We start from the raw sequence: 15,335 nt of genomic DNA on the forward strand, positions 1-15,335 counted from the left end.
ACGTGTATATTCTGTTCGACGTTGAGGGAATAATTTCCTATTGTTTCCTGAAATTACCAAAAAATTTAAAGTTCACACGGATGGAAATATTATGTTCGATAATTAGTTCCTTCAGAAGTAGAAATCACCAAGTTTACCAACTATAAATGTTTTAGAGAAAGATTTGTAACGGGCAAGGTTTCATCCTTATATAGTGTTGATGAATGTATTAATGCCTCACATGAGAAATTAGGGTAGAAAGTAAAACTTGTTTGAAATTCCAACACACAAATATATTTGGAGAATGTATATCTAAAAAAACCATGTAAGAAATAATAGATCGGAACTTGAAAAAAGTATCGAAGTATAATTTCATGAGCAAAATTTTCAACGTTTCTTTGCTTTCTTTGACCTTTATTTCATCAAATGTGTACAAAATATAGCAAAAAATCGAATTATATTTCGCGCAGCCAAAAAAGGATCGGGGACATCTTTTAAAATGTTCATTTCCTGGCGCTCATAATTTCTAGCTTGCTTCTTTTCAGACTATACCTCCTCGTTAAAGTAATACAGCGAAAAAGGCAAGCAAGAACGCCCAAACTGGTTCACGATTCTTGTTCAGGAGAACAGGAACTGTCCATCATCCTGACACATATGTAGGAACGATTCGATTTCGAAATGCCACAAAAGTTACCATGACCTTTAAAAATAGCTTTGGGTGATATTATAGATATTTGCAACGAATATTTCATCATTCTGAATACCTATACGTCCTGCAGTAAGGTTTATTAATTGCTGAAGTTTTATGAGAACCCAAGTTTGTTAATTTTATGGATTACGCAGTGTGTGGGCTGTTTAGATGAATCATTTTAATATGAAAGAAAATGCGTTTTTTTTTAAACGAAAACCTGGCGTATTTTGTAGCGGGGCATAGACTTTCTTGGGCTTGTTTGCTTGCATATTGCATATTGGATGGCTTTCGAAATAGCCTGTTCTGTTGTCCCAAACAATAAATAAAGGTTGCATTATTTGGAAAATTTAATTGATTTTCCAAAAATTCAGTAAGCATTCCCAACCCCCCATGTCACTGTGACCCGTGTTCGAAAACAATCCGTCCCGTTCCGTTTGCCTGCAATAAGGTATATTTTGCCTTTCACTTTGTACGATTTTTTGAAAAACGAAACCTTATTTAAATCGGTTTACTATCAGTCTGTCACAAGCTCGGAAACGGATGCACTTATTGATACTTAATTTGGTGGAAACATTGGAAATGTGACCCCCTCCGGTGGAAGTGGCAATGGATGGGTCACACATTGAGAAAGGTCGAGAACGCTATTGTAGATCATACCATGCAATTAAACCCTCGAGTGCTGACTAGTAAGTAATCTTGGAATTACATGGTCCAGAACAGTCCAAGAAGGGTAGAAGTTTCTCAAAAGCTGGTTTACGCACTATGATCCATATGGGTATTTTTGGTTACATTATAAGTATGTCAATTCGCTCTGCATAAGGCCTTCAGAAGCATCTCTCCACAGAGACAAGAGAAAATGACTTACAGTTTTTAGAAACTGAACCACAATTTGATACCTTGACATCTACATTGTCAAGATAGGGAAACCAGCTCCGGATGGAGAGTTCTTAGCATAGTTCTGATTACATCTAAAACATCATTGATCACTTAAAGGTGAAGAATGGAGCAATGGAGCATAACACCTGTGAAACCCTGAACCAATACCAAAAGTTCCGCTACCAAATCTAATGTTCGTATCCAATTTTCATAATTTTTTGTTAATAAATTTGTTTCATTCTAACTTGTCAAAAAACATACAGAAAGCAATCATATTATTTAGATATGTATAAAGTTTCAAGTTGATCGGTTGAATAGCTTTCACGCTAACTTGTACGCTAATTTCGTTTTTGGCTGAATATGGGGGACAGAAGTATCCACCACAGTGAGTATATAAATGGACGAAATATCCATATGTAGCTTTAATCCTTTCAGTGCACAACTATTTATATTGGAAAAATACTCTTTAAAACTAGATTTTCTTTCTTGAGGCCTAATGATCGCTTCGAAAGAAACCCTTGAGGTATAATTATTGGAATAGGCATGTTGGGATGGGCCTCCCACAGCTTGCAAAAAGTTACCAATGACAGCGGAGTGCGGATCACTCTCACTATCGGTGCCATACGAAGTGGTTGTTGAAAGTGCTTGGCTTACGCCTAAAGAGATTTACAAATAAACATGGGTTTCTATAGACGGGACTCCTTCGAACCAAATTGACCATGTGTTGATTGAACGTCGTTCACTTTAAGCGTTGATAAACGTCAGGACATATAGATGATTATTATTTCTTTAATTTGGTGTTTCGGCCTCGAATAGCAACACCACCTACGATAATCAGGTGAAAGTTAACACTGAGGTTATCCACAGCCAAGAACTCTGCAACACCTGAGAAGTGGAACTGGATGTCGTAGTAACCGCAGCTGCTAGATACCCTGAAGATGCGGCAACGCAAGTCATCTTTGCAACCATCTGAAGAACGACACAAACACACTGGGCATCAGTTGCAAAAAAAATCGGCTAGACTGGTTTCATGATGAACGCAAGGGAAGAATTCTGCATACCGAGCCATGCATGCGGAAACCTGCTGGTTCTGTACAAGGAGCTCGCAAGTCAGCAGGATAAAGCCGTATACATTTCAATACTTATCCTGTCGAACAAAGAAGGAAGTCTGATTTGAGAACTTATTAGCATATTGGAGTGATGGATTGATTGTTTCGATGAACAATTCGACCACCAAAACATCGGCGAGTTTGAGGTCTCGGCAACTAAAGACCGTTGGCTGATAATAATACCAAAATTCATCGGCTTAAAAATAAAGTTCCTGGAATTACATCCGAATTGGTGAAATATGAAGACGATAAACTACACGAGGCAGATCGTCAAATTATGCTCTATACCATGAGAAAATTTAGTATCTCGAAGAATTTAATAACACTGACCAATGTTCCAGGCCATATAACATCAACCATTTCCCAGACCTTTCACCATCAACAACGGTTTAAAACAAGGGGATGCCCTATTATGCACCCTTTTCAGCCTGGCTTTGAAAAAAGTGATCAGTGATGCTGATGTAAGTGCAAGAGGTACCATATTTTTCCAGTTCACTCAATTGCTAGCCTATGCTGCATGCTAGGAAGAACAACCCAGAGCAGACAAACTGCCTTTATCCAGATCGAGCAGGCGGTGCATTGTCTTGGGTTGCAATTTAATAAAGGCAAGATAATATACATGGTGGTGGCGTCAGTACCAACAACGAAGACGAAAGTTTATCCTATTTAGGGTTGAAAATCACAGCTAGCAGCCAACATGTATTTCAGATTACAAAACTGTTTCGGCATAAGTAGTTCTCCGCAAGTTAGTGAGAAGAATTGCGAACTTTTCGCGTTCTCCGAAAGGCGAGCCCTTAGAAGAATTTATTGCATAAGTAACGATGTAACATATGAGCAATACCACGACCTTCTGTTTATGGATAAAATCCTATTCAATAAGTTGCGACGATCGGGTCACCTAATTGGTATGGTAAGGATGACCCAGCCCTGAAAGTCTACTGCGGAAATATTTATGGTAGAAAAAGAACAGGATACCCTGTCTCTTGTGGAGCAATAGCCTAGGCCAGGACGTTAGACAGTTCTCAAAAATATCAAATTGGTTGACTCCGAATGAAATTAGTGATATCTGGAATTCTTTACAAAGCATGTTACTGGAAATTTTATGGTGACAGGCCGGAAAAGCAGAAATGATCCTACTCAATGCAATAATCGCTTAAGCAAATCCAAGAAAATTAAGTTTTTGGGATAACTAGCACCTTCAATGGTCTGTCGGATTCAGATCCCATGAGGAGGGTGGTCATGAGATACGCTAGTGAATAGGATTTGCGTTAGTTGACACCTTAAAACCATAGCACATTAAAATAATACAAAAACTAAATTATATATTCTAGTTAAAAAAAAACTGGGAGAATCTAAATCAAAGGTGTAGCTGGTTCATTGCAGGGTGCATTAAACTTCGTTCGAGTTTTTGAATTGCACTCTGTCATGTGTTCTATTGGTACAAGCCTTAATTCCGTAAATCGCTGGTTTACAAATAGAATAGCGTTCAGAAGTCTCAGCGTTTTACGTAATCATAACCAGGCCAATAACAGAATTGGTAACAGTGGTGACACTGTATGAGTAGCAGAGATGAAAAAGATGGTGAAAAAGTAGGAGCGAACTTTTAGTAGCAGGATGAACATTTTCGAATATTGTCAGAAAAGGATACATTAAAAAATAGTATGTGAAAATTTTCGGATGAATCAGAGAAGGTGGTAGACTGAAAAAAATTAAAGCTAATGTGCCAAGAAGTGAACAAATGAGAAGTGACCAAAGAACAAAAGGTAAACATCCAACAAATCGCAAGATCAGAATATTCGAAAAACTGTAAAACCGCATGCAGCAAGCACCAAGGGGCTTAGAGGCATATATGGGTTTGTTAAATTGGCAAAAGAAGAACGCAAAATTAATAAGAGAAAACCCAACGACAGAGTAGGAGGATGCGAGATTTTCGCTCCAAAGTATTGGTAGCGAATTTCGTTCCTTTCCCCATTTTTTTTGGAAATGCGGGTAACCGGGTTAGCAGGTCGCACTGCCAACTTAGTGACTTTTTTTTTGTAAATTTTCTATCCCACTAAGGGGTTATATCCGCTCAAAAAATTCTTCGCTTTTGTTCGTTGGCTTCAAAAACGCTAAAACATCCCTAGGTTCATAATCAATAACATTCTTGTACAAAAACGAGTTCAAAATTTAACTATGTCTTATTCATTTGACAATTGACAAAGTGGATTTTTTAATAAAAAAACAAAAAGTTTAAAGGCTAAACTTATGTAGTTCAAGAAAAAAAACATTGTATGCTTCCAGATGGTGTTTTAGGGGACTTCCTCTACTCACCGTGAAGAACCTTCGAAAAATCCTTTGAAGTTGGAGTGGTAACGTTACGCTGCCTGTCGTCACTTTGTGAAGTATTTCAATATTTCCTCAAAATCGCAAAAACAAAGTAAGGGGTTCTGGTGAGTGCAGTTCACCACACCATAAAAGGTATAAAATGACGCCCTAAGTTGGACGACGCACTACGGAAGCTGACAGTTCGAAAACAACTTGACATTGGAAGAAGATGGCTCGACATATAGTACACGGTAGACTGGTCCACTTTTTGAGCACACTTTGTCTTCCCAGAGGGTAACAACTCCAAGTACAATAGTATAATGACCCGCCGACTCTATATACCTCCCCCCCTCATCATCATCATCAACGGCGCAACAACCGGTATCCGGTCTATGCCTGCCTTAATAAGGAACTCCAGACATCCCGGTTTTGCGCCGAGGACGATATCCCGATATCCCTAAAAGCTGCCTGGCGTCCTGGCCCACGCCGTCGCTCCATCTTAGGCAGGGTCCAATACCATAGATATCGTCCTTATAGACTTTCCGGGTGGGATCATCCTCATCCATACGGATTAAGTGACCCGCCCACCGTAACCTATTGAGCCGGATTTTATCCACAACCTGACGGTCATGGTATCGCTCATAGATTTCGTCGTTATGTAGGCTATGGAATCGTCCATTCTCATGTAGGGGGCCAAAAATTCTTCGGAGGATTCTTTTCTCGAACGCGGCCAAGAATTCGCAATTCTTCTTGCAAAGAATCCAAATCTCTGAGGAATACATGAGGACTGGCAAGATCATAGTCTTGTACAGTAAGAGCTTTGACCCTATGGTGAGACGTTTCGAGCGAAACAGTTTTTGTAAGCTGAAATAGGCTCTGTTGGCTGACAACAACCGTGCGCAGATTTCCTCATTGTAGCTGTTATCGGTTGTGATTTTCGACCCTAGATAGGAGAAATTATCAACCCCCCTCGGTAAACTTTAATCTGGTTTAATATATGTACCATTTGTTCGAACTCAATATCTGTAGCATATCTCCTCGAAAAATGGTAGGCAGTGTAGAAAGTTAGGAAGGATACTTCTCCCCCATGCTCAATGCCTTTAATTACGAAAATTGGAGTCCGAATTTGGTTGGTAATTAAGCAGAATCCTTCCGTCTTACTTGCTGTGCCAACGTTTTTATTGCATTCGGTTATGTTTATTTTCTTTGCCTTCTTTGAGTGGAAACAAATGTGTTTGCCTTTTCTTTGTATAGTTTCAGACATGTTTAAATGTGTGCGCTTCAACCTTGTTTTTCCTAAACTAATTTTTCATAGCGTACCAAAAATATTGGTATTCACATTTCACGATATACACGGGTATGACACAAAATACAACAACAGCAAAGGTGAAAATCTTGTCTTTTTACTTGAACCAGAGTGAGCTCCTGTACAAGTGCTATTTAGTATCGTTTTGAACATTTTTTAATACTATAATTTTTCCACTTCCAACAACACTGTTCGCGGACATGACCCCTGAAATTGCTGACGATAACAGTCGATCTTCCTTACCGAATTCTACATATTAAAGGGGAGATTTAATTCAAACTTTAAGGAAAATTGAGGGGACTTTTTGCACTATTTTTCTCTAGTTCTTTCGACCTCCTTTTATATATTACTTTGCAACTGTTTTTCTGCCTCATCCTGATGATACCGAATATCGTTCTTTCATTTGTATAAAGAAACCTCAAGAGAGTTTTGGGGATAAATCTATCATTTTTAAATACAACGAACTTCCCCCTCTTCACTTCAATGAGCGCCTAAAATGTGCTCTTTAGCTTAAATTATCTTAGTTAGGTGACTAGTATACTAATCTCCGATTACAAATGAAAGAGAATATATATGTGTACCCTATCCAAACACCCGAGAAAGTAAAACTTAAATGAAATTCAAATTTGAGAGTACATTGTCAAAAAAGACTCTTTTTATACATACTATATATTTATGTTTTATATATTCAAGCAGAGCCAAATATCCCACAGCGAAAACCCATTTGAATATATTTGCACAGATTCAGAAGGCCAGCAGTGGGCCTATGAAAATCATAACTAAAAATATCTTCCACATAATTTCGACTCAATAAATATTTACAATGAGCACAATCCCTAGAATTAAAAGCCCAAAAAAGCCAATATTTCCTCTTCGAAACCCTCAGAGTTTCCCTTGTTTACAATGCTTCCTTAATTAGTCGAATGACCTTTTTCATTCCTTGGGTCATCCGTACAGAAAGTAAAAAAACTTTAAGTACTTCCTTTCATGTATCGTCATAATAACATGGAAGACAGACAAATTTGATCCTTTATTCTGAAAGGACACTTGGCCCGAAAGGAAAGAAGAAAAGGCAACGGTTGATAAAGGAAAAGGTTAAAGGAGAATAAGCACTGCATTGGCAGAAACAAAGGGACAGCGTGGTAGGAAACTTAGTTGTTAATTCTATTTTAATTAAGAAAAATCCCTAAGGTTGCTGACTGTGTTTTCTAAAGTAATTACTAGGAAAACATTCATACTTTTGGCACGATATTTACCTTAACCAACGGAGTCCTCTGGTTCTGGAGTAAGTTCTTAGAGTCACGTGTTTCCGCTATGAACTTCTGAAAGTTTAATTTCTGTGGAAATCTATTTAAAACGCTAGAAGTTTATTAGAGCTCCTGATTGAAGTTCATTCAGGAAAATTTCAGCTTTCCCATTGAACATTAGTTCGGGTGAAACAGGATTGGGGTAGAATCGATAGTTTTTCCACCTATGTAATTCCAAATGTATGTATGTAGCATCATACCATGTCTTGCATGTACACCTACTCCAGTCGCGATGGATGAACGTTCCGCCAGTCGCCTGTAATTTATGGGCATTTATGCAGCTTTGCGTGGAAATCAAAATACAGTATCTTTCTTGCAAGGAAAACAAACTCAATGACACCAGCCACTCCAATAAGCAGATGTGAGAGGAAGAAGCATTTTCCGTGAACAAGGAAAACATAATATACAACACAATCCAGCTTTAAGAGCTATGCTTCCCAAATCAGCTTTAAATGCTTATTTGGTTTCTTTTCTTGTTCCGTTCTGTAAACAGAATAACATTTCCTCCCCCTTGAAAACTTATGTAAGTACAAAATGAGCAAATGTTTCGAAATGCCTCCTGAATGCCATCACAGAACAAAAATGAATCGGGGAGTCTGAATCGCTTCCGAAAGATGTAGAAAAATTTCTTGGCTATGCAATGTATTTGATGGAACAGAAATACCCATACATAAGTACATGCATACCCCATACATAAGTACCTGTATTCAAATATTTCGCTTTTATATACTCGAAATATTGGTGGAAACGCTGGCGGAAGCGCGGAAAGGTATCCACGAGGGAGGGAATGTAAATGAGAACTGAATGCTTTGAATAAATTCGGTGGCACATGTAAAGTTAAATTCCCAAGGAAAAAAGCTTCCAAAAGGTGAACAAACAAAAGCTGAAGCACACTCCCAACAATACTTGCTCCTTCGTCCCTACAACAACAACAAATAAAATGAAATTATTAAATTTCATACGGGGAACCAGGATGAGGCGTGGAAAATCGAGGCCAGTCGCGAAATGTTTCGATTCGAACAATTTTCAGGATGCGATTCGACGTCTTCGAGACATGACCCAGGAAATCATTCGAGTGTTATTTTAGATAGAAGCTTATTTATTCATACAAGTGGAAATAAAATTTATAAGTTATAGTAATGGTCCATTGGAATCGAGGCAATAAGGGATGGAAGCCAATGTTAATGGAGTTTGGATGAGTATTTCTAATGTTGCTCCCTATGGAAGTAGACAGGTCCTCCCTGTTCGACGTAAATAATGCTTGGATTGCAAGCCAGCAAATATTTTGGGGTATAGAAATAACAGAAACGAATTTAGAGAATTACCACCGCTAGGGGACCGAAGACTTCATTGTTATGATTCGGAACCAGGCAAATATATGCCAGTATATCGACTCGGGAGTTTGAAAATTTCACTTCGAAATGTAATAATTTATACCATTCTCTTGTTTGTTTGAATTCTCACAAAACATCATAAGTGCATTTAAATCTAAAATGATAGGTTTAAGGTTTAGGAGGTTTTCGTCCTTTTGGGTCACTTTCGTTGAAAAAGGAACATATACTGCTGCTTAAGAAAATGGAAAACGTTGAACTACAAAATGAATTTCAGCTCAATGTATGTAAGTTAGATATCTAGTTGCAGAAAAGCGATTAAAAAATATATCTAAAAATTAGGGGTGGAATGGAAAATTATGCTCCTTAAAAAAAAAACAAGTTAAATTTGTAACTATGATGCTAACAAGTTTCAGACTGCAAACTCTAAATAGGCAGTAAGCACACCCATCACAATATGAAACTAATAACAACGAGCACAGATTATGTCAAATTTAAAAAAGTTTGAATATGTTCATCAACAGTGTGAATTTGAACCGTAAAGATATATACAAAGGAAATTGGAAAATAACAGAAACGCAAATAGTCAACCGGGTGACCGGCTAGGGTGTAAAAGTCAAGTGATTATCAAGGTACTTAGCTCAACCTAGGCGAACTCTAAACTGGTATGGGAATACCTTGATAAATCAAGTACACTTGGCTTGAAGAATAAGCTTTAGATAATCTGGGTTCCGTGCCATATTAGTTCAGGCAATGAAAGAGCAAGAACGCCGCTATACGAAATAGAACCCTTTCATGGAATCGGGAAGGAATTCATGGCCATGGCGTAAAGGAATGAAGGAGCGCTTGTTGGGATATTTAAATCTTACCAACAATAGCCTAAGAATCATAGTGGGAGTGCTCACTGGTTATTAGAGGCTTGATTATTATCTGAAGAAGGCAGGCATATCTGCAGACACTATATGTAGCTTCTGTGGGGAGATTGATGAAACCTCCACGCATATTCTGGAACAATGTCCAGCACTTGTCGAAAGTATGTCAAGACATCAGGAAAAATTCTTAATAGAATTAGAAATAATAACCAGACTACAAGACTTAGAGGAGTAAGTAATATTTCAAAATTTCTACCGGTTGTAGGCTTGATTGGCATATTATCCTTAATACGTACAATTTGACCATTAAAGGGACACAATAGTTCTTTTAGGAGGCTGGTAAACTTGTCTTGATAATAATTGATGATAACTGAAGTACAATCCCGTCAAAAATAAAATGAGATTACAAAAAACAATTTGCTGGCTTAAGCCAGGATGCCCCAAACATAAGGTAGTACTACACGTGGTATCGATCAAAGCAGGAGTACCAAAGCGAAAAACTGAGAACCATACCATATCAAAACACAGGAAAGACGCCTCATCAAAAATTGCATAAAATCGAATTATACCACATCCACTTGAAAGTAGCTGCTGAAATGTCGTTGCAGCTTACCTAAATAGATTCACTGTTTAAACTTAGTCGAGCTTATCAATGTGAAGAGGATCGGTAGAGGAAAATACTCTCGCGTAAGATAATATCCCTCAGAAAAGCAACCAGAAAAGTAGGAGAGGAAAGTAGGAACTAAGTTAGCCGAAAATATATCAAACGCGTAGTAAAGAAATCGTCAGAGTTATTTATAGATGACGAAATGACCTTATTGAATTTCGCGATATCGGACGCGAGAAGGAATATTCAAGATACCATAATAGACGTTATGTGGAAAAAGATGAACAAGAGAATGCTATGTCCATTGTTAAAAACATAATCCAGCAACACAGTAAAGGTATAAATAAGCAACAAATCAAGGAAGAACGTGTCGTCAAAAGGCTGAACCAAAAACCAATACTATACCTCAAAGCAGATAAAAGGGACGTAACTGATGATACTTGTGATCTGGCTCTTCAAAAATTAAACAGAGAAAACTTTTACAAACTCAGAACAAATTCTTTTCTGGAGCCGATAAAAAAACTGCCGCACTACGTATGCCTAATTCATCACTACCAAGGTTTATAGTACAACCAAAAGTCCGCAAAAAGGAAATGAAATATGGAAGTTCATCACGGAAAATAATTCCCCACCGTACAACATTACGAAATGATTACTCAAGAAAATCAACACTATCGCCGATTACCATAGGAAATACGCAACAAGTCGGGGAACGGGAGGCTGGGCGCTTCAAGTATGAAAGGTTTTATGTATTTCTTTTATAAAGACATTTGAGTGTGCATTTGCACCATTAGTTCTTAGCACGTGAGAATATCCACTTTCAGTATTGAATTTGCAAAGAAGCGACAATTTTTGCCTATTATAAATTTGCTAGCAACAGTGCGATTTCCACCAAACTTGGTATGCTATGCTATAGCCTATATTGTTACGTGATATTGATCGGGGTGCTGAAATGAACTTAAGAGGGTTTTTGCAGCCAATTATTAAAACAAATATTATTAACTTTATTTGAATAGATATCGATAGGGAGGGTATTTCCGAGCCTAGGCACCATATAGTGGCAGCCTCTTGATTTTTTTCAGATTTTTCGGTTTGGTAGTTTCTGAGAATGGGTCATAAAGGCATACTGCTCCTTAAACCACCAGATGGAAAAGTAGCTAGTGTTGGCTATATATAACCAACATGAGGATGAGTTGGAGACGGCCCTCCATTTCATATAAAGCGGCCGGCCCCCCCAGGCCTCAGAGGAAGACACCTCAGTAAGGTTTTCTTTAGCGAAGAACCTATTTACCCTCTGCCTCTAGAGGATGGTCTCAGATTCGCAAAATCCTGTGAATGCCGCAGACGAGAGGTCTTTGAAGAAGAAATTGAAGGGACACACTGCGATGAGCCTATCAACAGGTTTGAGTGTTTGGAACTGTGGCGCCTCACACCAGACTAAACTACATGTGTGTAAGTAATCGGCAATTACGACTTTGTTTTTGATACTAAAGTGATCGTCTCGTAATTGATAGAACACTCATGTTTCATTAATGAGACTTTAGTTCAGTAGATGTGAGACTATTCACTGCACATGATATGATGTAGTAAATACACACGAAGATCCCAACTGTAACTTTGTCAATAATAGTATGATTTCTACAAAATGTACTACAAGCTTTGTGAATTTGTGGTATAATGAATCAAAAAAGCGAGCCGACCCCGCTTATGAACGGGACAAAGGCCGATGAAGAAGAAGAAGAATCAATCCAAAAAAAATAAATAATAAAAAATTAAATGGAAGTCTCCCATGCCCCTATTTAGGAATTAATCATCCCTTAGGACATCAATGAGCTGAAATCAGTCTCGGATTTTGAGTTTTCAAATTCATTTATTTACATCACCACCCAAGGAGAGAGAGCGAGTTCAAGTAACGGACGACTTCAGCATTACCCAGTAAATGAATTTCACTGGCATGTCTCCTATTCACTCCCTTGTCAATTGTACATAGTCTCTTTGTTGTGACATTTTTTTTTTTTTGATTTTCAAGGAAACTATGTTTCAGTTGCGTTATAATCACACTTAATACTGTGCCTGCGAAGAAAAAACACAAAGACGAACTCAAACATCAAAGCCGACTGGAATTCGAACCCGGGGTAACAAAACTGACAGGCTGGCACTCCACTCCATGGTGCTGGTTTCTTAGAGTGCGGAAACTGTGAATTCAAATCAATTCGAGATGCCGGGGAGAGAACCAGCGTTTGTCGATATCCCTTAGTGGCCACATGACATCTAATGATATAAACACAAACTATGTAACAAGTGGACCACTTCAAACGCAGTTCTATAAGCATAAAAACACCACTCCTAGGAGTGGACAAGGAGACCCCCATTCAGAGCGTAAACAAAAGCTTGGACTTGCAGAGGAAAATGGTGATGAAACCTACTATACCCTTTAAGAGCAAAAATAAGGAGGCTGAGGGACGACTATGGGTATGAGCAGCATGTTGTTATTGTTAATTTGCTGGCACGAAGCATTATTTATACAGGTGCATTAAAAACATGATTCGGGCATTTAAAAGATCCTATCAAAAAGCGATGGGATTAATTAATGTACCCACATAGTATTTCAACAACTACAACGAATTCAAGAGCTAAATCCAGTGGGCAAAAAAGGATCGAAAATCAGTGAAGTAAATAGCCTTGATACGATCGAGCACAGAAGAGGGGCCTTCTACTCAAACTTAAAGCGACATCAGGACCCGAGACATTGGGGCTGAAAAGCTAAGGAAATATTTTAGGAGAGGAGAAAACTATTAAGTGCTGCACCCTCGAGACAATACTGAACTTTAGAGATCTGGAAAACTTCGCTTCAAAGATGATCTTCATAAAGAACTAGTGAGTCGGTTTGATCTGAAAGAACTGAAGGAGTGTGCTGTAAAAGGCATTAAAAGCAGTATGAAAAGCTGCGAGAAAGATCCGTTCTGTTATTAAATAAAGAGTTAAATGAGGACAGTGCGATGTGTCTACTATACAGGACAGTATTTAAATCAATGCAAAGATGAGGTTCATACAATAAATGCCACGCATTGTAAGGTTTACAGGCTCTGTTGACTTAGTCAGATATTGGCTACTGAGTATTGACGTTAAGATCATTAGTGAGCCTTACACCATAAAGCAATGGATAACTCTGTCTGGGCTACCGATAGAACCGGTAAAGGTATTATTAGACTAAAAAATGAACTCTTTCCAACAATTCACAGCAACTATAAATGAATAAATTTCTAGAACAGAAGTCGAAAGTATTGGACTGGTTGGTAGCAACGTCCAGGAAATTAATGCCAACTGAACCAATTTAAATACTTGGTGCACTACGTGGGGCAGTAAAGTAACAAATCGCAATAGAAAAGTTCAGTTGTAGGCGCTGACATCACCCACGAAGTTCAATCTCAATAGTGGATATCAATATTATTGATGAATCAGTTGTATATGGATTACCCTGGCAAGTTAGTGAAAACCTTACGTTCAGCGATCGCAAAGTTGATCGCAAAAAAGTAAGAAGCACAAGACATGACAATGGTGCCAAGCTGGAAGAAGACAGTGGAATTTAAAAGCTTTTGGTAAGGAAGTCTTTACGCACACCTTAAACGAGTATTACAATCTAGCCAATGATATAATATTATAGAAAATCTAAGCAGGTCGTGCGCAGGTTTTTATAACTAGACAGGAAGATAACAAGCATAGAGAGCCTATCTATTGACAAGACGAGAATATCAGTGAACTAAGAGCTGAATGCCGGAAAACGTGAAGGAGATACCAGCGCGGCAATAGTACAACAGACTTTTAAGAGCAACAGTTTAAAGGATAAGGGAACGCAAATGCAGCCGCTAAAAGCAAGTATATGGTGACATCGAAACCTGATGTGGAGCTTATAAGGTAGTTATGGCTAAGCTACGGAGAAAAATATTACTATAGTTATTGGTGTTGCTGCGGAAAACAGTAAATATGTTGGCTCCTGGACGTGGCGGGGGTGTTAATATGAGGTATGATGAATCCCCTGAATCAATGAAAAATAACAAAGCGCCATATGCATTCATCACCTTTAATGTAGAAAACCCTTTAATTCACTTAGTTAAGATCAAATAAATGGAACTCTGCATCTGATAAATTCACGGCCTATCCACTGAGAATCGTGGAAAACTACTTTCGCCATTCTCTACTAAAATTATATCATGAAAAAAGGGTACAGCGCCTATAGTATAAGCGCTGAAGTGCCTTATTAGTACAAGGGCCACTAATGTGGATTATTATATTGTTATAATAGTGCCTTAAACTTACTAGAATAGCAATCGTGATGGGATATGTGTACAACCTAGCGTTTATTATCTCCGAAAGCTACAAGGGGGTTGTAGTTTGAACAACCGAAAAATTTTTCTGAATTGTCAAAGAATGTTTGGAAGGATAAAGCTAGGAATTAGTGAACCACAATGCGATGGCAGTGCTTATCAAAAGGAGGCAGAAGAAAAAAGTCCTTAAAATCGAAGTGGGGGAATGTCCACTCTCATCATAACCTTCAATTAAATATCTTGAAGTAGTAATAGACGAAAGGCTGCTAATCAAAAGCCATCTCTTGGACAAAGAAGGTGAAGAGGCAATCGCCACAGAATCGCGAAAAACTTTAAATATTGGTGTACGAAAGCAAACAAGGATGTCACGGCCATGTGAGATACCATTACAGTAGAGAGGTTGTCTTATAGAAGATTGTGCCCCAAGAGTTGCAGGCATTTGCTGGACATCATCGGAGGGTACAGGCTATGTGGTGGCAAGGACAATATTGATCGATGTTCTCGCACCACCAAAGATGAAATGCTTGTATGTAGCGGGAGTTCGTTGTTATTGATTTTGCGACAAACATCGCCTTTTGGAATATTTCATGCCAAATATTGATATCTGGTTGGTGCGAGACTGTAA

General features: G+C 38.3%; 1 protein-coding gene across 3 annotated transcripts in view; it reads right to left on the minus strand.

The window, feature by feature from the left end:
- LOC119653268 (cytoplasmic polyadenylation element-binding protein 2) overlaps positions 1-15,335 on the minus strand; it is a 575,423-nt gene that overhangs the window by 71,514 nt on the left and 488,574 nt on the right. For 2 of the 3 annotated variants that reach the window (XR_005249669.1, XM_038057889.1), the window contains exon 5: positions 3-47. The exons of the other annotated variant lie outside the window; for it this stretch is intronic. Coding sequence is in view for 1 of the 2 variants with exons in the window: in XM_038057889.1 (XP_037913817.1) it covers positions 3-47 (45 nt within the window). In the remaining variant the exon portion in view is untranslated. The remainder of the gene's footprint in view (positions 1-2; positions 48-15,335) is intronic. 3 annotated transcript variants of the gene reach the window in all.

Source organism: Hermetia illucens, chromosome 3 (assembly GCF_905115235.1).
Source record: "Hermetia illucens chromosome 3, iHerIll2.2.curated.20191125, whole genome shotgun sequence".
NCBI lineage: Eukaryota > Metazoa > Arthropoda > Insecta > Diptera > Stratiomyidae > Hermetia > Hermetia illucens.